Here is a 26005-nt window from a genome sequence, read left to right as displayed (position 1 = left end):
GAATGTGTGAAAGAGGGAGAGAGGGCTGCAGATTGAAAATGGCTGTGGTGTACCAGTTAATAATGCCGACATTTAAACTATCTACCACTGATACTGAGGTGAATGAGGAAAATTTATACTAGAGATATAGTGTCAAGCTGTTTGCAGATTCACTACACAGTATCTGGTTACTTAAGGTTGATTTTCTTTGCCCTTGTAAGTGCTACATGCTGAATTTATTTTTAAAATGAAAGCTTAGGGACCTGAATGCCTAGGGAATCCTCTGATACTGCTTCCAGTCCTCACTTCCCAGCTGCTCCATACTGTTGCTACCCAACCCTCCACTGAGAATTTCCCAGAACAGACCTCCCTTTACAATGTAGAGCCATCTCACTATGCCAGTTCTGATTCAGTTTCCATGTTTAGTCTGCACCCAATATGAAATGGCAGCATAAAAACTGTTGATGTTGCTCTGTTTATTGGGTACACAGTGTGTATAAACTCATAGACCAGTGCGTCAACAAGTCACACTCTGAACGCTTATTTTATTAAATTTGAAAAAGGACAATAAATGCAAAGAAGTGCATTCTTTTGTTATGGGCTCTTCAGCAACATCCTGTTTGAGCACTTTGGCACAGATCCTCAAAGATATTTAGGCACCTAACTCTGATTGATTTTAATGGGAATTAGGTGCCTAAATGCCTTTGAGGCCTCGCAATTAGAAGTATGGCTGAATGACAAATGTTAACCAGAGATCCCTGTATCGGAAAATGGGTGTAAGATGCAACAAGACATTACAGGCAGGACTAGTTCAGCTCAGTTCACTCTAGTTCAGCAGCAGAGAATATGGCAGGACTCATGCACCTTTGTTCAAAGTGGTTGTGAGGATCTCTTAGGCTCTTGGCAAGAGAGGGTAGGAAGAATCTTCAGAATGTTGGTCCTCTAAAGCAGAAGAGCTGAAAAATAGCATTCAGAGTTCTTTAGGTTAGTCACAGAGGAGTGGGCAAGGTATGCAAAGGCAATGGTGGGAGTCCAGAATATACAATGAATATTCATTCCGAATTTTTAATTACAGGTATTTCCTCCGACGTTTCTTCTTTTCCGTATTGGTTCATCTGTGGCCCTTCCTCTGCCCTAAGACATAGGGTTCTTTCTGTAATTTCCTATGCTTACAGTGTGAGCAAGCTTCCATAAGAGGCGGACGACCAATGTAAAATTTCACCAGGTACAAGAAGGACCCTATGGGTACCCTCTCACCTTGGTACCAATGGGTACGATTGTTAAGGCAGCAAGGATCCCACCACTTCTTCTCCAGGAATCTCCTCACATCAATAGTACCATCTACCTTAGTGAAGTAGGTGTGCACTTTCTTACAAGCCTCCAGCTCATGTTTGGTAGATCCCATCTCCCACAGGTAAGGTCGCAGGGATATTAATTCAGCATCCAGTATCCCCACCAGAAAACCTTCCGATTTCTTTAGCCCATAGAGGATCATTTCCACATTTTGCAGGAATAGAGAGGGATGAAACTCAGTCATGGCTCGGCACTGCAGGTAATGTGGGTATTTCCCCATCACCTGGAAGAAATCAGTCTTCAAAAACTGCACTAGCTCATTCTTGTCTTCCATTTGGCAGAACCTAAAGATGATTTCTCTCTCTAGTACCCAAACATTTTCTTCACGCTCACTCAATGTCACTGGTGGAAAGTAACTGCAAGGTTCCCCCCAATGTCTGTTCAATTTGTAGATCAACAGAAAAATGATACCAGAGTGGTTTGCTCTGGTACATTTGACATTGAAGCACCGGGGATTGATGCCATAGTACTGCCTGATAAGTCGCTCTACAGTGCAGGTCTCATCCCACTCTCCTGCATGGCAATAATATGTGCAGGCTTTCCTGTACTTCATCTTGATTTCCAGCCACCTTCTTGACTGTGGTTCAGCTTCCCACAGATAGTGAGATATTTCATGGTTGCAGCCGATATAGAACAGTTTGGTTTTGTCTTGGGAGGTCTTTTGAATTTTCTTCTCAAAGTGAGTAGGAGGCAACTGGCACATCCTGTGGCATTGGATGAATTTGGTGAGGAACCCTTGCGGTATTCTAGGGAATGCCCGATGGAGCTTTTCTCCCAGGGCAGCTTCCTGGCTCCCAAAATGTCCAGCCGCTCTGAACTCTCTTCTGGTTCTGGCCAGATCATCCATGAGTTTCATTATTCTATTCTGGTCTACCATGATGGTCTACTATGGCTCTGAATTTTTTCCTATCAGGTGTCACTGGGATCCCTGTTGGAGTACAGAGGGGTGATCTTGACAGAAAATAAAAAACAATAAATATATAAAACTAAATCTCGGATGTGAAAATTAACCCTGGGCTCTTCTGGAGAGAGTTACCCAAGTACTATTAACAGCAACTGGAGCTGCATTGACTCCACAAGCTCATTTGGGTCCCATCAGAGCTACTGGCATCCATGTTTATGTTAACAGAATCTACTGGCATGGACTCAAACTCTGTGTCCCCAGTGCGTCCCCAGCTCCCAGTGTGCGCGCACAGGTAGTTTTAAGGTCCCTTGCACATTTCTTGGTGCTAGTTGCCAAAGGCCTCAAAACCCCAGCCTGGCAGCCAGCCATCACTGGGCGGCATTGGCTACGTCCTTTTTTACCTGACTACTCTCCTGCCATGAGGGGCGGGGGACGGGGGACGGGACAGTCCTGTACCCCCCAAAGGTTCCCCTAGGCAGTGGCTTTGATGCAGTGGGGCGCTGTTGCAGTGGTGTAGAGCCCCCCCTCCCCCACCAGGGAGGATCGGGGCAGAAGTCTCCCATCGGCTTTACCCCTCCACTGTTGTTAGTGCCATGGGGCAGGAGGTCGGAGGGGCAGCACAGCGAGCCCCGGGCACTGGCCGGCAAAGACAGAAGGGGGCATCCCCAGGGAGTGTGCGGGTGCTGGGGAGGAGCTCTGAGGGGGGTCGGTGGGGTGGGGGGTGAAGGGAAGGGGGGAGAGTGTCAGGGGCAGAGGGGCGCTGTGGGGATGGTGGGGCGAGGAGCTGGGATGGAAGGATGAGGGCTGGGGGGGCGAGGGGTCAATGGGGTGAGGAGCCGAGGGGGCGGGGGCAAAGGGAGGGGGAGCGTGGGGCAGGAGTTGGCGGGGCGAGGAGGAGCTCAGGGCCGGCCGTAGGGAAACGTGGCCACGGGCCCATGTGTAGTTTGGTGCCTCTGGCCCCGGCGGCCTCCCCACCCATCACCCCGCGGCCTCCCCTCTGCCCGCACCCCAGGCCTGGCCGGCGCCGGACGCTGTTTCCGTTGAGGCCTCGAGGGCTCAAGGCACGGGTGCGGTGCGTGTGGGCTGGAGTCTGGCAGGGGCGGGCCTCACCCTTTGCGGCGCGCCCTGCTCCACCAGGACCCGGGCCCTGCCGGCAGGGGGCGCTGCTGGGCTGAGGCTGCAGGAGGGGGCAGCACCTGCTGCCTTCGCCCGATCCTGAGCCCAGCCCGCGGGGCGCCGGTTGCTCCCCAGTCAGCATGTGGTTCCGGCTCCCCGCACAGCGAGCGCCCCGCACGCTGTCAGCTGGGCTCAGGCCGGCAGAACCGGGTCCCCTGCACCTTTTCACGGCGTGTCCTGCGGCAGCGGGCGGCACGTGTTACATATGTAACCCTTCTGCCCGTCAGAGTTGGCAGCAACAAAGGCCGGGTTGAATATGTAGGGGATTCATTCCAATAACACAATGCAAACCGGCTCGAGCCCCAACCCAGTGACCTGGGACAAATATGTACCACCCCCGCTGGGCGCCTCCAAGAGGCAATACTTCCCCTCTCGCAAGCACATAGTCTGAGTGTAGCAAAAAGCCTTTTAATAACAGAGAGAAATAATGTGGCATTATGTTGGGGAAACACCACCAACAGGATTCGTAACACAACCCATGAGCAAAAAAAACACCCCAAGCAAATTGGGGCATGCCCTTTTCCCTTTGGTTCTTGAGTCCAGCAACCCCGAATCACCCAAAGTCCCAAAAGTCCAATGACCCAAAAGTCTCTGTCCCTGGTCAGGGCAGCCCCAGAGTTCGAAAGTTTATCTGCAGAGCTTTACCTCCCAACCTGGGTGGAGATGGGGGAGAAGAGAGGTAAAAGGCACCTTACATGATCTGAAGCTGACCGCCCCATAGCTCCATAGCGGCGCTCCGCTCCGCCAGCCGCCCCACAAACTGCTTCGCTTGGCTCTGTGGCCCACAAACTGCTCCACTCTGCATCCCACCAGCAGCTCCCACCATCCCTATGAACTGCTCCACCAGCCTGTCCACAAGGCACTCCAGCCATCCCACAAACTGCTCCACAATATATCTTCAGGCTCCCCCACTACTTAACACAACACTCAGTGATTTCAGCTCTTAGGTGAATTCAGCTTGTAGTAGGGGAGCCTCAGTGCTGGGACACCATTAGCCCCAAGTGAGCTCAGCAGCCTGTAACTAGACTCCTAATAGAATCAAAATTAGCTCTGATATTCCACAGTGGAGAGAGGAGGACGTGCAACTAGCATGTAAGGCCCTCACCCAGGAGCCAATACCACCAAGTATTAATACTTGTCCCCAACCTCTCTCCATTCACAGAGTTTTGGAACCCATGACCCTTGCCTAGCAAGTGCTACTTAGTTGATGGTGAGTCCCTCCATCATAACAAAAGGCCAAATACAGTTCCAAGCACAGTTCCCATAATCAGGGTAATAACCATTTATTCTTCCTGCCCCAATAACGGAAACACTGGGGATCCCACAGCAGCCAAAGTGACCATTTGGGCAGGTATGGCCTCATTCTAGGCTGGGTGGGTGTGCCTATGCAAATGAGATCAGCCCCTGAAGTTCTTTTCCACAACTTGCCACACTTCACCACCAGATGTCAGGGTGGAGCTCATCCTGACACTGCTTACACATACGCTGGTGCAGCTCCTCTGAGAGCAGGGCACGTGGCCCCAAGGCATCATCCAGATAGTAAACCCCTGGCAGTCCTGGTCCTGGTCCTGGTCCTGGTCCTGGTCCTGGTCCTGCGCCTTCCTGTGTCCCGATACCCAACGGCTGAACCTGGAATTGCCTGGCTAGGCTGCAGGGCTAACCCTTTGGTTTGTGTTCCCAGATTAAGCTCCACTGTGTGAAAATCCCTTCAGATCTATGCTCTGTGGATATAAGCAACAAAAATCTGGTCTCGGTAAGTAGGAGATATTCTCTAAAATAAATGTGCAGAACCACCTCAAATCCTGAGAGAGATCCACTGTGTTAGCTCGTGAGTGTCCATGCTGCAGGCAAACAACGTGTGAAAATGCGGACGCCTACTTCCTCTCTGCAGCCAGGCCAGGCAACTGTGCACTTCTAGTATAACTCAGTGGTCCTCGACATTTTTGGGGACAGGACCCATCTGTAAACCTTGATGGCCTGCTGTGACTCAATAAATAGCTTTAGTGCAAAAATATCTGGCTTATTAAATATTTCTTACCCATGATACGTAATATACATGTTCCCATACTAAATATTAAATAAGTACCCTGGACATACTGAAGTGGTGGCTCCTGTGGATAGATGACTGGTGAAAATGTTCTTGGGGTGTGCGTGGCTGAGTAAAACTGTCAGGTCCCACACTCCCATGTGTGTGGACGGCAGGGTACAGGGGTGTCCCTGTCTCTATCCCAGTCCAGTGCGGAGGGGAGGCCTCGGAGAGTCAGCGGGTACACGTACTGTGTTGGAGAGTGAGTGTGCCCTGCACTCACCCTGCAGTAGCTGCTCCTGTCCATGGGATTGGGACTGGCTCCCCGCTCTGTCCCATTGGCTCTCGCCACTTGCAGATTTTCGGTGTCAGGCTCCTCTGAACAGGGGAGGGAGTCTAAGCCATCTGCCCACCCCAAGAAGACAAGAGGGGAAAGGGAAAGAAGAGGTGAAAAGGTCACCAGTCCTTTTGTGAAGATGGGATGCTGATGCTGGGGTTAGAGGGGTGAGGGGCCCAGTGAGGGGCTAAAGTGGAGTTCCTGGCTGAGCCATAAGAGACTGGAGCAATTGATCACCCAAGTTAGTAACTCTGCAGTGAAGACAGACCCTCAGACAATTGCTGTCCATTTTCAGAATGCACAGTAGGAAACAAATACTAAGAAGTGCTACAGCTTAGAAGTTGTGAGAAAAAAAGATCCAGCTATTTCAAAATGGGTACGAACACTTGTTTTTCTTTCTCTTCTTTCAGGCTAAAGAAGATGACTTTGAGCAGTTTGATTCTGTTGCTTATATCAATGCTACAGAAAACCTATTGACTTTAGGTAAGAAGAGACATTGCTGAAATGTAGACATATCTCTTAGACAGAGGCGCATAATACAGAGAAGCTAAACATCTCTGAGATTATGGCTAGAATCTCACAAATAGGTTTAAACAAGAAGACACATGTGGCGCCTCTAGGCAGGAGAATTGCTCCCCAGCATTCAGAAGATCTCAAAGCACTGTAAGAAGGAGGCCAGTATCACTATTCCCATTTTACAGATGGGGAAACTGAGGCACCAACAGGTGAATTGACTTGTTCAAGGCCTCCCAGCAGGCCAGTGGCAGAAACAAGGAATAGAAACCAGGTCTCCTTAGTCCCAAGTGTTGGGAGCACAGGTCTGACAGACACCTGCTCTGATTTAACAGAAATTGCAGAGTAATCTTGTTCAGTGTTGTACATAAGTAAGAAAGATGCAACGTAATCACGTTTGTGAGGAAAATCAGAAGATGCAAGCAACTACAGCACTGGAAGAAACTGGTCTGAGTTAGCACAAAACTTGTACTGGCAGGGGTGGAGGATTGATAGGGAGAGACTAATAAATAGGTATGAGAAAAGATAACAAAAAGTTATATATATATCAGCCTAACGAAGGGAAGTTGAAGCTGTGAATTGTTTGGTGCTGGACTTGACAGTGGTGAGATCATCCTGATGTGTTTTCCCACTTGTAAGTAACTGATCACTGCTTGTTCGCGCTTTGTCTTTATACAGATTTGTAGACCCACTTGCAGAGTGGTGTATTTCAAGCCAACACAAGCCTAGTGCTGTATGATCAGTTATTACTTTGGAGAAAATAAAAGAAACTAATTTCAGTCGAGAATAAAAAAGTTAAGCTAAATGTTTCCTTCAGTGGTTCAAGGATACACCCAGATCAGAGGGGAGGAAACGTGTGAAACTGACTTACATCTTTGAAAAAGAGCAAATTATACTCATGTACTGTAGAGATCGTGTTGAGTTGAGGTGTGGTTTATATTTTCTTTCAAACGTGTTTGTCAGTAATATCAAGAATTTCCAGAGTTGTAATAATTAATTACAACATTTTTGAAGGGATATTAAACATCATGCTACAAGATTTAAGCTTGTGTCTCTGCTCTTGGAGATCAGGATGAGACCTAATGTGGGGAACAGATTGCCCCACATCTGCCTACTACAGGGCTCTTACACCTTCCTCTGAACCATCTGGCACTGGCCACTGTCCGAGACAGGCTATTGGACTGGATGGGCCTTGGGTCTGATCCATAAGCTGACCATCTTCCATTGTACCTGTTTAACCTTTACTAGCTTTACGACAGCATGAGCATAAGAGAACACTGGGGCATGTAATCCAGCTGGTGGGTCATCTTTATGGGGAGATATCTAGGATAGGCCAGGAAGGATTGAAGTATGGATGGTTGGCCATGCAGAGGAAGACTAAGGCTTGGTCTACACTTGAAAGATATATTAGCATAGCTACCTCAATCAGGGGTGTGAAAAAACCCACCCCTGCCCAGCGTAGCAACGCTGACATAACTGCTCCTACACTGCGGGTTATGTTGATGGAAGAGTGCTTCCGTTGACATAGCTAATGTAATTTGGGGAGGTGGTGTTCCTGCCTTGACAAAAAAGAAACAACCCTTCTGTAGGTATAGGCTGCTATGGGGCGATGTTGGCATAGCAGTGCCAACCTAGCTATGCTGACATAGTCTCTGCAGTGTAGACATACCCTTAAATGAGACAAAACTGGGAAACTGAAAACAGTGATGGTCAGGCAAAAACATTGAGGGATCGAAGATGTCAGTTTATGGGTGGGGTCTGTGAAGGAGCACACTAGAAGAGTTTAAACACTCAGCATGATAGGAGTTCACGCAGGGTTTTAAAAACAAAGATGGCAGCAGTTGTGAACCGGATCCTGAAATATATTGGGAGCCACTGGAATGATCTGAGGATGGGATGATGTCATGCTTTCTTATTAACATGGGAAGAGAAGAAGCAGTATTCTGTACATTCTGGAATGTAGGGGTTGGAGATGCTACGGGGAAGGGAGTTGCAGCCATCAAGATAAGAAGCAACCTTGAGGCATGGATGAAGACTGCAGCTGAAACAGGTCCATACATGGTCAATATTACCGAGGGGGTGAGAGCTGCATTTGGAGGCATATTTAGGGATATGCAGGATTGCTCCTGACACAGCCAGTAGGAGAGGGGATCGGAAGAGAAGCAATGGCTGGCATTATTTTGTTGGAAGTGGACCAATGTTCCTGAACACTTTTGGCTCCAATCCGGTCATTGATAGCACCTGGAGGACTGCCTGTGACACTCCATGTGTTATTAATTGCAGGATTGGGGTCCTAGTTGTGATCCATGTGGAGGCCATTCCAAATTCCCAGGACCCACCATAAAATCAAATTGCAGACTCAGTTCTTTACTTAACAAAAAAGGACATTGTTAACTCCCACCTCTGCACTCCAGTGACTCTCCTAATCCTTGGTGGGACAGATTGTTTTGGGTTCCCAAACTCCCGCTCTTGATTGTTTAAAGGGGCTAGCAGTTAGCTTCCGTGTTGGCCAGTGTTTTGTTTCAGTTTGTTTTGCTCAAGACTGGGAAGCGATGCTGAAAATTAACATTGAGCATTTTACAAAAAGGAGCTCTGGATAGCCCAAGGGGTACGTAATAGGATATAGAGTCTTTCACTTTGACTGCCGCCCAGGTTAGTAATGACTAAAAGTTGTTATTGTCTGATGGCTGTTCACTGGCCCTTCAATGGTGACTTTGATGGCCTCAGTCCAGTTCCTAATGGACATGGATACACACCACTAAACAATCACTAGAATTGGTACTGAGACCAGAGAATAAATGGCAATGGAGACTGAGCTCATAGAGGTGGTCGGTCCCTCTAGGGCAGGCTTGAGGCCACAGTAGCTTTCACTGCCATTACCCATGATGCACCTGATGTTTATATAAATAAGGGACTTTGGTCTCCAGGGTTGTCACACAGGATTCTCTGCTTGGTGTTCCTTGTGGTTCCCTCATGTTGTACCTCTTCACCCCATCCCTGTTTGTTCATGTTTTTATCCCCCATATTCAGTTAAGTGCTAAATGCTGCCCCATCACTCACCTGAGGGGGCAGGCCTTCTCTTGCTGTGTGGGTTCTGCCCATCTCTCAGGCTTTAGGGGCCAGTGCTTTTCACCAACACTAAATTCACTTATGAGAGATTTTCAAGGCAGCATAAGGGAGTTAGCTGTCCATTTTCCATTGACTTTCAGTGAGAGCTAGGCCCCTCACTGTTAGCCCTCCCCTTTTTTTTAAAGGCTAGAATTTAAAAACAAAACCATATAAATGATCATTAGAAATAAAATCTCCTTTGTTTTTCTCTCCCAGAAAAACATGGTCCCACTCTCTCCTGCCAGCTGGGCACCTTGGCTGGTTCCACAGCAAGATGTCAATTGTGCTTTCAATTTCTCATACGACTTTTTTCTCTTTTTATCTATTTAGAAGCATTTCGTAAGTTTTCTGGGCTAAGGGAACTAGAACTTTCCTTGAATGGACTAAGAAATCTTAAAATCAGCGCTGGAGACTTTCTGCACTTGGAAGTAAGCTCAGAGGGAAGGTGGAAACCAAACTCATCTTCTACCCACCCACATTTAGAGTTGTCATAACCAGGTGTAACATTATTGAATATTTGTTATTAACATTATTTAGCAGGGTATTTGGATTTCATTGTGGATATTGTAAAGGAAACCTGAGCAAAATGGTGAAGATGTGGGCAGAATATATAATGAGGAATTCAATAAGGAGATTTTTATCTTTTCACCTTGGGCACAGATGTGATTCACATACTCCATTGGTGACAAGAGTGAATGTAACTATAGGCTGGTTGAAAGAAAAGGAGTACTTGTGGCACCTTAGAGACTAACCAATTTATTAGAGCATAAGCTTTCGTGAGCTACAGCTCACTTCCTCAGATGCATATCGTGGAAACTGCAGCAGGCTTTATATATACACAGAGAATATGAAACAATACCTCCTCCCACCCCACTGTCCTGCTGGTAATAGCTTATCTAAAGTGATCATCAGGTGGGCCATTTCCAGCACAAATCCAGGTTTTCTCACCCTCCACCCCCCCACACAAATTCACTCTCCTGCTGGTGATAGCCCATCCAAAGTGACAACTCTTTACACAATGTGCATGACAATCAAGTTGGGCTATTTCCTGCACAAATCCAGGTTTTCTCACATCCCCCCCACCCCCATACACACACAAACTCACTCTCCTGCTGGTAATAGTGTGTGTGTATGGGGGTGGGGGGGATGTGAGAAAACCTGGATTTGTGCAGGAAATAGCCCAACTTGATTGTCATGCACATTGTGTAAAGAGTTGTCACTTTGGATGGGCTATCACCAGCAGGAGAGTGAATTTGTGTGGGGGGGTGGAGGGTGAGAAAACCTGGATTTGTGCTGGAAATGGCCCACCTGATGATCACTTTAGATAAGCTATTACCAGCAGGACAGTGGGGTGGGAGGAGGTATTGTTTCATATTCTCTGTGTATATATAAAGCCTGCTGCAGTTTCCACGATATGCATCTGAGGAAGTGAGCTGTAGCTCACGAAAGCTTATGCTCTAATAAATTGGTTAGTCTCTAAGGTGCCACAAGTACTCCTTTTCTTTTTGCGAATACAGACTAACACGGCTGTTACTCTGAAACCTGTCGTATAGGCTGGTTGTTACTCAGTATTTCATGTGATACCCATGTTGGAAATTGGTGGGATGAGATGGTGATGCCTTCAGAATTGCTTTAAATTCCCAGGCTGGCTATTTTGGGGCATCTTTCATTCAGACACTGAATAAGGAACATTGAAAAGATTTTTCTGCTACTTTTATGGGAAAATGTCATTTTTAGATACAATTTTTCAGTGTTTTAACTAAAGCCAATTCCTACATTCTTTAGAGCTGTTCTTTTAAACCAGTTATGTTCGTGATTAGAGGAAGGAGCAAAGTGTAGTCTTTAGAGCGCAGGACTGGGAGCATGGAGACCAGGTTTTATTCCCGCCCCTGCCAGAGGGATACTGTGTGACCTTGGGTGAGTCAAGGAACCGCTCTGTGCCTCAGTTTCCCAATCCCCCGAGACCTCTTCCATTTGCAAGCCAAGCTAGGCTTACACTGCACACACTCAGAATCATTTTGAAAGTGCTTTGAAAAGCTCCAGTGGAAGGTGCATCAGAAGTGCAAGGTATTATAAAAATATTTCCACTAATGATGACTTGAAAACTCTTCTGTCACAAAATCTTCCTTTTTCAGGCACTTCCCTGACAATTTCTGTTTCCCTGCTCACACCTGAACTGTTGTCACAGGTATCAGATGCATCTAAGCAAGGGCTCAATGCTGAGCTCTTCCTGCAAAAGGCTGAGCATCCTCCACCCCCACCGAAGTCACTGGAAGTTGCGTGTCCCCATCATCTCATAGGATCGGGCCTCACTGAATATTACTTACTTATTATTATTTATTAATATCCTATATATATAGGAAGCCATAAATAATTCCAGCAGAGGCCAATGTGTTTGTTTTTTGCTACATTGGGAATTTATTTTACCTTTCCCCTAGATACTGGATCTTTCTTATAACAATTTGTCTCCTGAGGATGTTCGGACATTGGGAGTTTTGTCTCAACTTAAGGTTCTTCACCTAACAGCCAATGGACTTAGATCTCTTCCTTCTGACCTGGTAGTCTCAGAGAAGTAAGTCCAGAAAGAGAGAGACTCGTGAAGCATTATTCATTTGAGCTGAATAAAAAGACAGACTCTCACTGTGTATTATCAGTCTTTCTGAAATGTAACCACGGCACTGTGCTGTTTAAAAGACATGCTGTTGTAGGTAAGGTGAGGATCATGTAGCAGGTTACGTTGTTAACATGACTGTTGGATGGCTGTTGTCATGGCTGGCAGGCCAAGGATTGAGCTTGTCTTGACAGCAATCACTTCTTACCTGGAAAACTGAAACCTGTTTTTTTTTTTCTGGGTGAAAAAAATCCATCAGTGAAAGAGCCTCGTGGCTGATGGCAGAGTGAGTGTGACTCTCCTGCCCCCCAGGAAATACGGAGTTGGCCAGCAGGTTAGATTCCAAAAGCACACAGGTTTACCGTGGAAAATCCAGCTCGATCAGTTAGCTGAAGAAGAACTGTGTGAGCTGCAGACTTCTCTCTGTCAGTCAGCTCTGAAATGGAGCTTCACTGGCAACAGATGCCCATGAGACCAAATATTCCCCTTCCCCTCCCACGTATGGTGACCAGATGTCCCAATTTTATGGGGACATTCCCAATATTCAGGGCTTTTTTTCGTATAGGTGATTTACCCTCACTTCCCTGTCCTGATTTTTCACACTTCCTATCTGGTCACCCTACTCTCATGGGTGATTGGGCAGGACAGAGCCCCCCTTACTAAAGGCTTGCACACAAGGTGCTGAAGACTCTGGATACAGTTCAGCAAAGCACTTAAGCATGTGCTTAGCTATAAGCATGTGATCAGTCCTGTTGACTTCAGCCCCATGGGGACTATGACAGCACCTGTCCCGTGATCAAGGTGGGAGAAGAACCTCCCATCCACCCCAACACCCAAGTGTTGGGTTTTTTTTTTAACAGCTGCCTCCCCTAGAAATCTAGGCCCTGCTCCCATCCGTCTCCCCTACCACTGCACGCCCAGCTGCTGCCTCCCATCCCAGAGCAGAAGAAGAGGGCCAAGCTGGGAACCTTTGTATTGCAGAATCTTATTTGTGCACTCCAACAGCTCCTCCTGTGTCAGCCCGTTCCTCTGTAACTTAAAGGGGCCCAACCATCCAAACTATTGGGTGTCTTCTGGGAAGTTCTGAGCACTTAAATTCCCATTGAAGTCAAAGGTCCTCCACACCTTTTAAGAGGAGCCTGTCATCTGTGTGTCTTCTGGTTTGAATCCAGCCCAGGTTGGTAATTATCCCAAGTTGTTACCTATTTGATTGCCTGTGAGAGGAAAGCATGGTGGCCTAATGGAAAGAGCACTGGAGTGGGACTTGGGAGTCCTTGGTTCTGTTCCCACCTCTGCTGCTGAGTGACCTTGGGACAAGTCACATCCCCTTTCTGTGCCTCAGTTTTTCCCTCTGTTAAATGGGGATGATGATACTGACCTCCTTTGTATAGTGCTTTGCGATGTACTGATGAAAAGTGCTATGTAAGAGCTAGGGGTTCTTATGTGTGAAATGGATTGGTGATGTCATTCCAGTTTGAAGTGATCAGAGGAGTCTTTGCAATAATTGGCCCCTGTGAACAATTCCCCCTCATTCCTGAGTGCCCCCTTGTGGCTGGGCACTCTGATGCTGTGATTACCATCCACTTACCCCCTTGAGCCCCTTCAGACTCTACAACAGGCTCAATAATACCCCTCCTTGGGACCGTTGTTACCAAAACATCGTGCAAACAATCTGTAAGAAAACTCCCCAAACATGGACCATTTATTGTCCCCAGTCCTTAAATTCACACAGCATCTGGGACATCAATGTAGCATATACCACAGTCTGGCATCTTCCACTACATCCATGCTCTTCTTTGGTCCTCACCTGTCCTTTTGCCTGGACAGTTACTGCAACCCTTCCAGATGAAGTGTAGCCCTGCTCTTCCCAGCAGGCCCTTCCCCAGCCTCTCTGCTGGGAGTTCATCCTCTGGCATGGGTTCATCCTCACCAGGGGACCACTCATCACTCCCCCAGTTCCATTAACCTCTCATCTCAGAAAGGCTGTCAGCTGGGCCTGCTCCCCTGGCCCTCAGTTCTCTCTGGTTCCAATGTGCAGACACCAGTGGGTAAGCCCCCCCTTCAGTGGATCAGTGGATACTCCCCTGCCTTCAGCGCTATCTAGCCCTTGGCCCCAACTTGGAAGTCAGGAGGCACCTCCCTCTGCTGCTGCCTTGAGCCTTCTCCAGTTTGGGGAAGTCAGCCAGCAAACCACTCACTCACTCGCCCGCCTGCCCAGAACCTCCGACAGCCTCCTTCAGGGGCCTTTTCCCTCTCTATTCCTGCCTTCCAAGGTCAGAAGGTATCATTGGGATCATCTAGTCTGACCTCCTGTATAACACAGGCCATAGAGTTTCCCCAAAATAATTCCTAGAGCAAAGCTTTTAGAAAAACATCCAGTCTTCATCTAAAAGTTGCCAGTGATGGAGAATCCACCACGACCCTTGGTAAATCGTTCTAATTACCCTCCCTGTTAAAAAATGTACATCTTATTTCCACTCTTAATTTATCTAGCTTCAATTTCCAGCCATTGGAGCGTGTTATACCTTTCTCTGCCAGATTGGAGAGCCCATTAGTAAATATTTGTTTTCCATGTAGGTAATCAAGTCACCCCTTAACCTTCTCTTTCTTCATCTAAATAGATTGAGCTCTTTGAGTCTACTGCTATGTCATGTTTTCTAATCATTTTCCTGGCTCTTCTTTGAGCCCTCTCCAGTCTATCAGCATCCTTCTTGAATTGTGGTCACCAGAACTGGACACAGTATTCCAGCAGCAGTCATACTAGTGCCAAATACTGGTAGAGTAACCTCTCTACTCCTACTCAAGATTCCCCTGTTTATGCATCCCAGGATCACATTAGCTCTTTTGGCCACAATATCACATGGGGAGCTCATGTTCAGCTGATTATCCAGCACGCCCCCAAATCTTTTTTTGAGTCTCTGCTTCCCAGGATAGAGTCCCCTGTTGTGCAAGCATAGCCTACATTCTTTGTTCCTGGTTGTATACATTACATTTAGCCATATTAAAATGCATGTTGTTTGCTTGTGCCCAGTTTACGAAGCGATCAGATGGTGCTGAATCAGTGACCTGCTCTTCATTATTTACCAGTCCCTGAATTTTTGTGGCATCTGCAAATTTTTATCAGTGAGGATTTTATGTTTTCTTTCAGGTCATCAGTAAAAATATTAAATAGCATAGGGTCTAGAACCAATATGTGTGGGACTCCACTGGACACACACTCGCTCGATGACAACGGCCTGTTTACAAACACATTTTGAGACCTATCAGCCAGTTTGTAATCCATTGAATGTGGTGCCTTGTTAAAATTATATAGTTCTAGTTTTTAAATCAAAATTTCGTGCGGTACCAAGTCAAACGCCTTACAGAAGTCTAAGTATATTACATCAGCACCATTAGCTTTATCAACCTAACTTGTCATCTCATCAGAAAACGATATCAAGTTAGATCAGCTCTATTTTCCATAAGCCGATGATTCGCCCTGCCCTCTTAGTAGGCCAAACTGGGAGCTCCTGTTTGGGTATAGGGGAGCTGGACCTGCTTCATTTAGAGGGGCCAGCCACCCTATGACAACCCCCTTGTTGACAGTTGGAATGAAAGGGCCAAGGCTGATATTTATTAGTTAGTGCTTGCATAGTGCTTAGAAGGCAGAAAGCCTTAAGGTTTTGTATAACTATTTACTCACCGGGGGATAAAAATCAACGATTGTTTAAAAATTAGGGAAAATCAGATTCTTTTCATTTAAGTTGGATTTAAAAATAAAGTGATCATTTTTGTCTTTTTAAAAGCTAAGACATTTAACATTTTCTGTTTACAATTAAATCTGAATTTATGATAAACTACATAAAGGCCTAAACTTGCTTCAGTCTATTCATATATCATGTAAATCATTCTTTGAGCAGGGGGTTGGACTAGATGACCTCCTGAGGTTCCTTCCAACCCTGATATTCTATGATTCTATGAAATAAATGTAACAAATATACTGAGCACACCTCATAAACTTTGACTAAAAAGTTAAAGGCTGCTGTTTGATATACTCAGTCGGGGGGAAACTTCTTTAACTTTTTAGGTAAAGCATTATAAATATGGCACAATATTCTGTACCTCTTTAAGTTAAGTATCAGGATCATTTTCAGTCTTTACAAAGGAATGATCGTTGATTACTTCTTTTTTCTAAATGTCAGTATTTTCCTCTTTCTCTGTGTGTGTGTATGCAGAAAGTCTTTTACCTAGTTACTTTTAGTTTCCAAATTCCATTTTGTAGAAACTTGAAAAATGTGTTTTTTGTGCATATTTGAAATTGAGTTTCAATTTTCATCCAGACGAAGCTTGATACAAGTAAAAAGTGAATTATCTAGTAAATAAGAAACACATCATTCACCATTTTCTAGCATACTTTTGCCTACTCTCATGATGTCTCACTTAAAGCTCTGGGCTCTTGGAGAGAGGTGATTATATGAGGATCTCAGCTTTCATCTGAAAAAATAAGAAGTTGCTAGCCCCCCTGGTTGCAGAGAATGAAAATGTGACCCAAGTGAAAGCTTAAAACCCAGAACCCAACCTGTACTTTATTTTTAAAATCTCTTGATTTTTAAGATAATCTTGTGATGGGGGGTAGGGTTGGGGTGGGGGGGCTGACTCATTATTTTTGAATGTTTGGGGTTGGCAATACTGCTGACAAAAAATGGAGACATTCCAACGTCAATAAATGTTACACTGAGCTGTAGGATTGCTTAAAGAGATATGTACAGTCGTAGTGTATCCTTCGCGTTAGCAAAAGAAAAGTACAATATGTATTGCAAAGGTTCTATTTAGCTGTAAGTAATCAAATTAACATGTTTGAATGGTTATCACAACCAATGAGAATGAGCTTTTCCTTGGGAAAATATCTAAACATACTCTTGGAAATCAGTTGTTTAAATCCAGGGTTTCTGCTTGCTAATTTAAACTGTGATTGAAACCAGTGGTTGAAATCAATCCGTCCTGCTGACCCCGCTCTTGCCCCTGGAGGGGGTCCTGAGGTCGGGGGTGAGGCACATTAGTGGGTGGTGAGAGGGAAGCTTGCGTTGCTGCAGTGCGCTACCTGTTCGGTGGAGAGGTAGTCAGCGTCACTGTCCAGAACAAGGAAAAGCAAAGAATAAATACATAAAAATGAAGGGTTGGATTTAAAAAGCAAACACACAGGGAGAACTTCATGTAACTGACCATAATAATTTAGATTCCGATCCCCCATAGGCCTTTGCTCCTGGGGGTAGACCTCACTCACATGAACAATGCCATTGAAATCAGTGGGACTGCTCTCCTGGTGAGCGTGACTCCCTCCCATAAGGGTTTCAGACCCTTACTGAGCCCAGACCTGAAGGCCTAATTGTTAGGGGGTACTAAGCACCACCAACTCCCATTGACCTCAGAGGCGTCATGGGAGGCAGGGTGATCAGCTCCTCCCAGGATCAGGCCTTCAGTCCTTGCTCAGACAGCACTCCCATTGAAGTCAGTGATCTTGACTATGGGAATTTGACTGAGTATGGCCCTTAGGCCCAGTCCTGCTCCTTTGATGCCAATGTCAAAACTCCCATTGTCTTCTATAGGAGCAGGATCTGCTTCTTAAGGACTGTTGCCAATACTATGCTTAGAACCATCTTTAACATCGCTAAACCATGCCAGAAATATACCTAACGCCTCTAAATCGTGCCAGTAACATGCTTAGAACTACCTATAACATCTAACCCATGCCAGAAACATGCTTCATGCATCTAAATGTCAGTAACATTCTTAGAACCATCTAATCTTGCCCATAACATACTTAAACAGCTATTAATAAGTTATTAACCCTTTATAAACCATTTACAAATGAAGTCTTAATGGAGCCTGTATTTTAAAAAGGTAACATGTAAAGTCCAAGGCTTATGTCTCTGGTTGAACCAGTGAAGACCTGTTTCTTGCACAGCAGCCAAAAATGTGTTTTTTGACTTCTCTCCACCTGTTTGATTTATTAATGAGATCCCTTTTGTACTTGCAGTGACAGCCCACGTTTAAGGTTTCCATCTCTAGAAGTCTTGTTGCTGGATGACAATGATCTTTCTCACCCGAGCATCTTTGTAAGCCTGGCTAATCTCCGCAGGTAAAGAAACCATCCTGCTGCAGATGTTTCTGACTTCTCTTGGCACACGGCCCGTCTCTGCTCGCTGCCCTTAGCAACACATTGAAACTTAAAAATAAATGAGTCTTTTAACTCATTTAGGGTATTTTCCTTTCCACTTTGTTCCATCTTGGGAACTGTAGATCAAATGAAAACAGCAGCAAAGTGACAATGACCCTCTGGCTGCCCTAAAATAAATGGGTGGGAAGTAATTCGGAATCATGCCAAATGCTTTTGCTCATGTCCCAAGGCTCAGGTAGACCCAGTAGGTTATTTCAGTCCAGCTGAGTTACGGAAGCCAGTGGGAAAAGTCCCTTTGATTTATTATCAGTATTAGCTATTCATACAGCCCACTGGTGGTTTGCGCTGCATTTTAGAGGCATCTGAGTCGAGGAGATCAGTAGGTGGAGAATCAGGCCCCAAGCTCTCGCCAGGAGGGAGCCACCTGCTGCAATAGAATCATGAACACAGTGGTGTGGTCTTTACACATGCGGTGTGTTATAGAACAATAGGATTTGAGAAGGTTTTTGAAGAGGGAGGAGTCTTGTAGGGGGCATGCAGCGGAGCAGCAGGGAAAGCTTGGAGGCGGGCGGAGGAGAGCCGAGTGAAATTTTTCAACTGAAACTTTTTTTCGATGAAAAAAAGCAGATTTGGGGCACAAATTTGTGTCCGTTTTGCCAAATTATTTCAATTGTAAGTAGCCAAACAAAGTAAAATCCAAAAAAAAAAAAAAAAAGGATATGTTTTGCTTTGATATTTTAGAGACAAAACATTTTGATTTTTTGCTTCAAAATGACTTTGTTTCCAACTTTCCTTTAGTTTCATTTTTTTTAAAAAAAGCAAAACCCTTAAACCACGGTCAAGACTGAAAGATTTGGTTTTGAAGGGTTTGAAATGAAACGTTCGGTTAGACCTGAAGCAGTTTTTCTCCCTTTTTTATTTGCTTCAAATTTGAAAAAATGTTTTTGGTTCAACCTGAAATAATTTTTTTCAATTTTTCGGAATTGCCATCAACCTGAAAACTCTCCCAGCTCTCGTGAGGAGTGTGTGAACAAGCCACGGGGAACTGGCAGGAGAGCATTTTATAATAATACCCTGCACTTCTATCACACTAAATGATCTGAAAGCCCTTTGTAAACATTCACGAGTCAGACACCACAGCACCCTGTGAGTTGGCTAAGTGTTGTTATCCCCATTTTACAGGAAGGGAAACTGAGTCACAAAGCGGTGAAGTGTCTCATGCAAGATCACTCAGGCAGTCAGTGGCAGAATTGGGACTAGAATATAGCCACTGTGGGAAGATACTGGGCTAGACAGACCTTTGGTCTGATCCTGTATGCCATTCTTATGTTCTCCTCTGACTTCTAGTGCTGACATTAATCACTAGATTGTATTTTTTTGCAAGCATTTTGGAACTGTAAGTGGCCTGGAGGTGGTGGTTTGGTCTGAATTCAAAGAGAGGCTCTATATGTTATTGTTCTTCCTCAGTGTAGACTTCCTGGAGTAGAATTTCATTGTCTGTGAAGTTCTGAAGAGAGGAGGACGGACAGATTGGGTGGGGATATGGGACTAGGTATCAGGAGCCCTTGATTTTGTTTCTGTTTCTTCAATAAATTTCCTTTGTGACCCTGAACCAGTCAGTTAATCTCTCTGGGCCTCAGCTTCCCCATCTGTCAGCTGGGGATAACCATGCTTACCTTCCACACAGGTTAAATTCATCAATGATTTTTAGCTGCTGTGGAGGTACAAAGTGTCGTTCTGTTCTTACAGCAGGATCCCACTTACCCAAACCCCAGGATCAGCACCTCCTGCTTTAACCAACTGCCAGCTAGTCTTCCTGTCTGTTAGAGCCCAGATAGCTGAGCAAACCTGGGGTCACTCAGGCTACAGAGCCCAATCCTGCAAGACGCTGAGTCTTTCCTGTGAGCTGAGTACTCCCATCGGCTTCCATGGGAGGGAAGGACCCTCAGCACCTTACTCGAGCAGGCCTGTGATTGTTACCTTAGCGTATTGCAGCATAGAGGAAGATCTGAGGGAGAAGCAGCTCTCTCCGAAATCTTCCTCTTGCGTTGTTATGGAGAAGTACAGCGTCCACAGAGGTTCAGGCACGGTTTCCCACTCCGGGTGCTAGTAACAGGGCTTTGTTGCATATTGTGCAATGGTACCTTTCATTAGGCTTCACGGTCACTTCCTCTTCTGATCAGCCTGAAGCAGTTAAATCTGGACAAGAATGGGATTGCAGAGGTCCCTTACCTGCATCAAATGGAGAATTCCCAGTTCTCCCTCCACCCACCATCGGCAAAGATGGGCACCAAGGCAGAGTCATACAGCTTTCCGCCTAGATTTGGAAAGAAGCATGAGCAGCTGCTGCAAGCTGGGGCAGGGTTGCAAGGCCAGCTGGTGACGGAGAAAGAGCAACTAGAATACTTAATTTTACAAAACAACCAGGATCCAGACAGGACAGGTAACAGCGCTGCCTTTCATTCCCGGCTCTCAGGGCCTGCTCCTGTTCCTGTTGAAATCAATGGGAACATTGCCATTGATTTTAGTGGGAGAAGGATCAGGTTTCTTAATCCACGGCTGAGCCTTTCCAGAACCATGTATCAGAGAGACTGCATGCCATGATTAAAACAGCAATACTGTGGAGGATAACGTGTGTGTGTGTGTTATGGGGGGTGTGGGGGTGGGTGGAGGAGACAGGTAACTCAGAGAGTGCCGTTCATTATGAGGTCAGACAAGGTGATCTTAATGGTCCCTTCTGGCCTTAAACATCTATATGGGGTGAAATCCTGGCCCCATTGAAATCAACAGCAAAACTCCCATTGACTTCAGTGGGGCCAGGATCATAGGCGCCAACTTTTCCCAGTGCCGGTGGGTGCTCGATCTCCCCCCCTCCTGGCCCACCGCGACTCCACCCCTGCCCCGCCCCTCCCCGCCCTGCCCCCCCCCATTCCAACCCCTTCCCCAAAGTCCCTGCCCCAACTCCGCTCCCTCCCTGCCCCTATTGGACTCCTTCCCCAAATCCCCGTCCTGGCCCTGCCCCTTCCCCAAGTGCGCCGCGTTTCCCCTCCTCCCCCCTCCCTCCCAGCACTTCCCGCTGCGAAACAGCTGTTTTGCAGTGGCAAGCGCTGGGAGTGAGGGGGGAGGAGGGGAAACGCGGCGCGCTCAGGGAAGAGGTGGGGCCAGGACAGGGATTTGGGGAAGTGCTGGGAGCTAGGGGGAGAAGTGGGTACGCGGTGCGCTCAGGGGAGGAAGCGGAGCTGAGCTGGGGCCGGGGAGCTTGGCTGGTGGTGGGTGCAGAGCACCTACCAATTTTTCCCTGTGGGTGCTCCAGCCCCAGAGCACTCACGGAGTCGGCGCTTATGGCCAGGATTTCACCTGTGGATTACAGTGCAACCAACACGCCCAGTATGTTGAGGCCCTCATCCTGCGCCCTTGACATCCATGGATGTTTCGCCAGTAGGCCGTGAGCAGTACTAGTTGCTATACTTGTTGGCAGACTCAGCCAGAGGCTTTGTTCACCATGAAGACGGTCTCGTCCAGCCTCAGACCGACACTGCATATATGTTTCCGATTCCCCTAGTTACGGGATGGGCCAACACAAAACACAGCTCCATTATGATTTATTTATCAATTATATTATCACAGTAGAACAAAAAGATGGTCCTGCCCCAAAGAGATGACCAGCTAAGTCCCATGCAGTTGTATTTAGAAGACCATGATTTGTTTGTGTTTTATTACAGAGGTCGTTGTCACTTCTGTCTCTCGAGAACCACCATTGCTGGTAAGAATTGTCTGCTGGCTTATAGAATCATAGGACTGTAAGGGACCTCAAGAGGTCACCTAGTCCAGTCCCCTGCACTCATGGCAGGACTAAGTATTATTGAGACCATTCCTGACAAGGGTTTGTCTAACCGCTCTTCAAACTCTCCAATGAGATTATGGTATAGGATGTGCATTCCAAAGTTCTCCTCCTCCTCGGGTTCTTCTCTTTAGGAGCATTAGCCTCTTTCTGCCTTATTCTTTAGAAACCCTTCTGGGAATGCCAAGGCCTTAGCAGCCGGAATGATTTCTGATCAATCGCTTGCCATAACCTGGAGTCTTGTTCAGCTAATTTTCACATACCCTGTTGGATTGAAGGTTTCAGCTCTTCAATCTGCGGTGTGCGTTCAAACTAAAGCTGTATACCATGTTGCTGTGTGGTGCTCCCCACACAGAGGGAAAGTGCGTTCTAACGGTTTCTGGGTCAGGCTGACAGGAGTCCAGAGTTCTGTCCCACCACTGCCAGTTTCTTAATCTGGGATCATGGTCAGGTGACATAGGCCATAATTTGGCAATTGGGTGCCTGAAGTTAGGCTCTGAAATCCATATTTAGGCACTTAAATAAGTGGCCAGATTTTCAGAGATGCTAAGCACCTACACCTCAGCTTCGCTCTCTCTCGGTTTATATCTGTGCTTCAAGCGAGGGGTGAAATTCCCATCTGGAGAAGACATACCCGCGCTAGCTCTGATCAAGCGAGCGCGCTAAAAAGAATGTAGCTGCGGTGGTGTGAGCAGTGGGAGGGGCTAGCTGCCCTGCGTACATACCTAGCATCACAGACAGGTATGTATGTGGGATGGCTAGCCCTTCCTGCCACTCGCAGTGCTGCTATGTTTTGCATGCTAGCTCACTTAGAAGCATGTGTGCACGCACACCCGGAGGAGAGAGAGTAGTTCTGATTCCATCCAGTAGGGGGCAGTTCATTACCCATTTCAAATATTAAACAACAAAGTTTGATGTATTTAAAAATTCTAGAAAATTCCACGCAGAACTCCAGCATTAATGCAACAAGCAAAAGCAAGTTCTCTCAAGGCTCCCTGGCTCTGATGGATTAGTCTTTGTTTAAAGCAGATTTAATGCACATTTCTGTTGCTGTTTAAATAACACAGTTGGTCCTATGAACTATCCCAGTGGGAGCATTTTCTGAGGAAGACTCTGTTCATTTCTACTACTCCCAGGCACTTACACAGTGCCTTGCATGCAAAGGTCTCAATGGGCTTTACAAACACACAGCGGTGAGTGAGGGGAAAAAAGGTAGGGTTGTCACCAAACCAGTTGTGCCATTCACTGGTTGGGGCAGATTTTCCTAAAATGATCATTCCACTCTCCTTTCAGGCAAGCTCTCATCAACGGTGATAAAATATTGAATCACAGAATATCACGGTTGGAAGGGATCTCAGGAGGTCATCTAGTCCAACCCCCTGCTCAAAGCAGGACCAATCCCCAATTTTTGCCCCAGATCCCTAAATGGTCCCCTCAGGGATTGAACTCACAACACTGGGTTTAGCAGGCCAATGCTCAAACCACTGAACTATCCCTCACCCCCTGAGGAGGGTGACCCATCACCATTAGACTTCAGAGTTAACACCCCCTTGAGACTGAGAAGGGTCTGTGATGGGGTGTTCACCCTGCAGCAGCACTGAAGGGGTTCAGGTGGCTCAGAAGGGCCCAATTAACCTTATAGGCAGCACCTGTGGGAGAGTCTGGCTTGACTGATAAGCTCTAATTGAGGTGCAGGAGCAGGCTGGGCTTGTGTAAAGCCAGATGCTGAGAGCAGAAGGGGGCATCAGGAAGACTCTACAGTCACTCTCTGGGCACAGAGAGGTAGTAGGAGACCCAGTGAGGAGCAAAAACCCTGGTATTCTGTCCCTGACGGAAGGGGTTTATCTCGAGGAGTTGTGGGGAGAAATAGCCTGTGGGAGGCAGAGGAGGAAAGAGCAGTGAGGACTGATACTGTGCAGACCATGGCTGCTGATTTTAGGGTCCCTGAGCTGGAACATGGAGTAGCAGGTGGGCTCGGTTTTCCTACCCGCGACTGGGGAAGTGGCACCGACTGGGAATTCTAGAACACTGCCTGAGATGGCCCATGGGCAGATTGTCTGGTGGGACTTGGCTCCCTGGAAGGGGAAAACTGTATCGTAACATAGTCGGAGGGCTGAGTTACAGAGAGCGCCCCGAGTCCTGCAGAGCCTGTGGGGCGAGCGAATGACAGACAGAAGGGGGCACCAATCCAGGCAAGAGCTAATCCCCAGGCCTAGCCATGAGGAGGTGTCAGAGCAGGGAGTGAAACCCGTTACCGGGCCGTTCACATCTCTGATAGCTCTTGGTTTTCAGGCTACCTGTAGGCTCAAGCAGAGATCACAGCAGTGGTGTGTTTGGTTCCTATCTTGAAGGTTTTCATTACAACTATAAGGTTAGAGTTTTAATTTATTTAAATGAAGGCTTAGATTCTGGAGCATAAGATGCAATCAGCGGGGGAAAGTACCCGCTGGTTGTGCTGCCTGGAGCCAGGCCAATGTGAACATTGTAGATAGAATAACGGCAACACACCTGACCTGTTTCAAATGGGGAAACCGAGGCACAGAGCGGTTAAGTGATTTGCCCAAGATCTCGCATTGAGTCAGTGGCAGGCATGGGGATGGAACCCAGGAGTCCTGAGGCCTAGTCCTTGGTGTTAACCATTAGGCTTCATACATTATCTCTTACTTAGTTTCATTCCATGAGTACTTTGCTGATCTGCAGTGAGTGTGGATTTTTCATGGTAATTGGACTGGATTTAGATGTGACCATGTCCTGGAGATCCCCGTGTGGCAGCTCTGTCTGTCTCTCTCTCACCATTCTCCCTTGCTCTGTAAGGATGTTTTCGTGGAGGGAAATGACCGTTCATGTCTCGCCGACTCTGGGACTCTCCCTGCCAGTTTCAGGAACACCTTGATCCAGGAGTTTACACCCCCTCTTCCGGAACTGCGCTATCTGAGCCTGGCCAACAACAAGGTGAGTCAGCCCATGTGGTTACAGGTTGGTGCTTTCCGGAGTAGTCATGGCGAAATCTGGGCCTGTCAGGGGACAGGGGAGCCATTATTGTGCTGCTACGTGCAACTCGTTGGTATGCTTTCTTGAGGGAACTGGAAATACACTCACCCCGGAGACTTCCTGTGGCCAGGCGTGTTCTGCTGTACCATGGGATTGTAAGGAACTTAGAAACCTCTGTCCCCTTGTTCTATCCTAGACACTTGCTGTCCCCTCAGTGACTCCACTCCTGGCCTGGTGGTAGGCTCTAGGATTGAGGCTGTAGAAGGCACTGGGAGGCAGAGGTAGGGCCTAGGGCATTGCCCCAGCGTCAGGAGCTGGAGGCACTGTGCTTGCCTCTGGGTGTACTGGAGCAGCCCAGGTAGGAGTGGTCATTGCTGCACCTTTGAAATCAGTAGGCTCCAGTTGCTGGCTGCACGTCGGTGCAGAAGGGCGGGAGCAGAGCCTGCCCCTGCCCTGCCTCCTCTGAAGCTCCTGGCACTCTGTGCTCGGAGAGTGGGATTGGGTTATGCCAGTGCGTGGGTGCAGTGGAGGGTACCTCCTCCTCCTCACACCCCCACGCACAGTCAGCTGTAGTAACAGAGCAGTACTAAGACACTTGAGCACTAGGGACGGCAGAGTGATCCAGTCTAGCCCGCTCTCTCGCCTGGCTGCTACCTGAGTGCTGGGTCTTCCTAGTCAGACTGCAGCATGGCTGATGCTCACAGAGAATCTGCCTGGGGAAAGCTAGATGTAAATGGAATTGTTGTTCATCTTGTTATAAATTATGATTGCAGATACACCCTCCTCTTTGCTATGGAGGTGTGGCTCATTGAGACTACACTTCCCAGCATGCATTGTTCCATGCTGATTCAAGCTACTGGACTGCATGTCCATGTGACAGATGAGGGTGGCTGCACCCCAGCCCTGCCGTCAGTGTTTACTCGGGAAGAACACAAGCTTTGCCCCTCAGAGAGCGTACCTGGCCCTTACACGGTGCTTTCCATCCATAGATCTCCAAGCACTTTACAAA

General features: G+C 47.1%; 1 protein-coding gene across 4 annotated transcripts in view; it reads left to right on the top strand.

Annotated features, from left to right (window-relative positions):
- The window catches only part of XRRA1 (X-ray radiation resistance associated 1), a 50872-nt gene that overhangs the window by 13925 nt on the left and 10942 nt on the right, over positions 1-26005 (top strand). For all 4 annotated transcript variants that reach the window (XM_073334151.2, XM_073334170.2, XM_073334160.2 and 1 more), the window contains 8 exons: positions 5094-5165; positions 6186-6258; positions 9727-9824; positions 11835-11968; positions 18024-18125; positions 20348-20607; positions 21887-21927; positions 24820-24957. In XM_073334151.2, coding sequence (XP_073190252.2) covers positions 5094-5165; positions 6186-6258; positions 9727-9824; positions 11835-11968; positions 18024-18125; positions 20348-20607; positions 21887-21927; positions 24820-24957 — 918 coding nt within the window. The remainder of the gene's footprint in view (positions 1-5093; positions 5166-6185; positions 6259-9726; positions 9825-11834; positions 11969-18023; positions 18126-20347; positions 20608-21886; positions 21928-24819; positions 24958-26005) is intronic.

Source organism: Lepidochelys kempii, chromosome 1 (genome assembly GCF_965140285.1).
Source record: "Lepidochelys kempii isolate rLepKem1 chromosome 1, rLepKem1.hap1, whole genome shotgun sequence".
NCBI classification, from domain to species: Eukaryota; Metazoa; Chordata; order Testudines; family Cheloniidae; genus Lepidochelys; species Lepidochelys kempii.
Note: the sequence above shows the minus strand (reverse complement) of the source record. Positions and strands in the feature narration are given on the sequence as shown.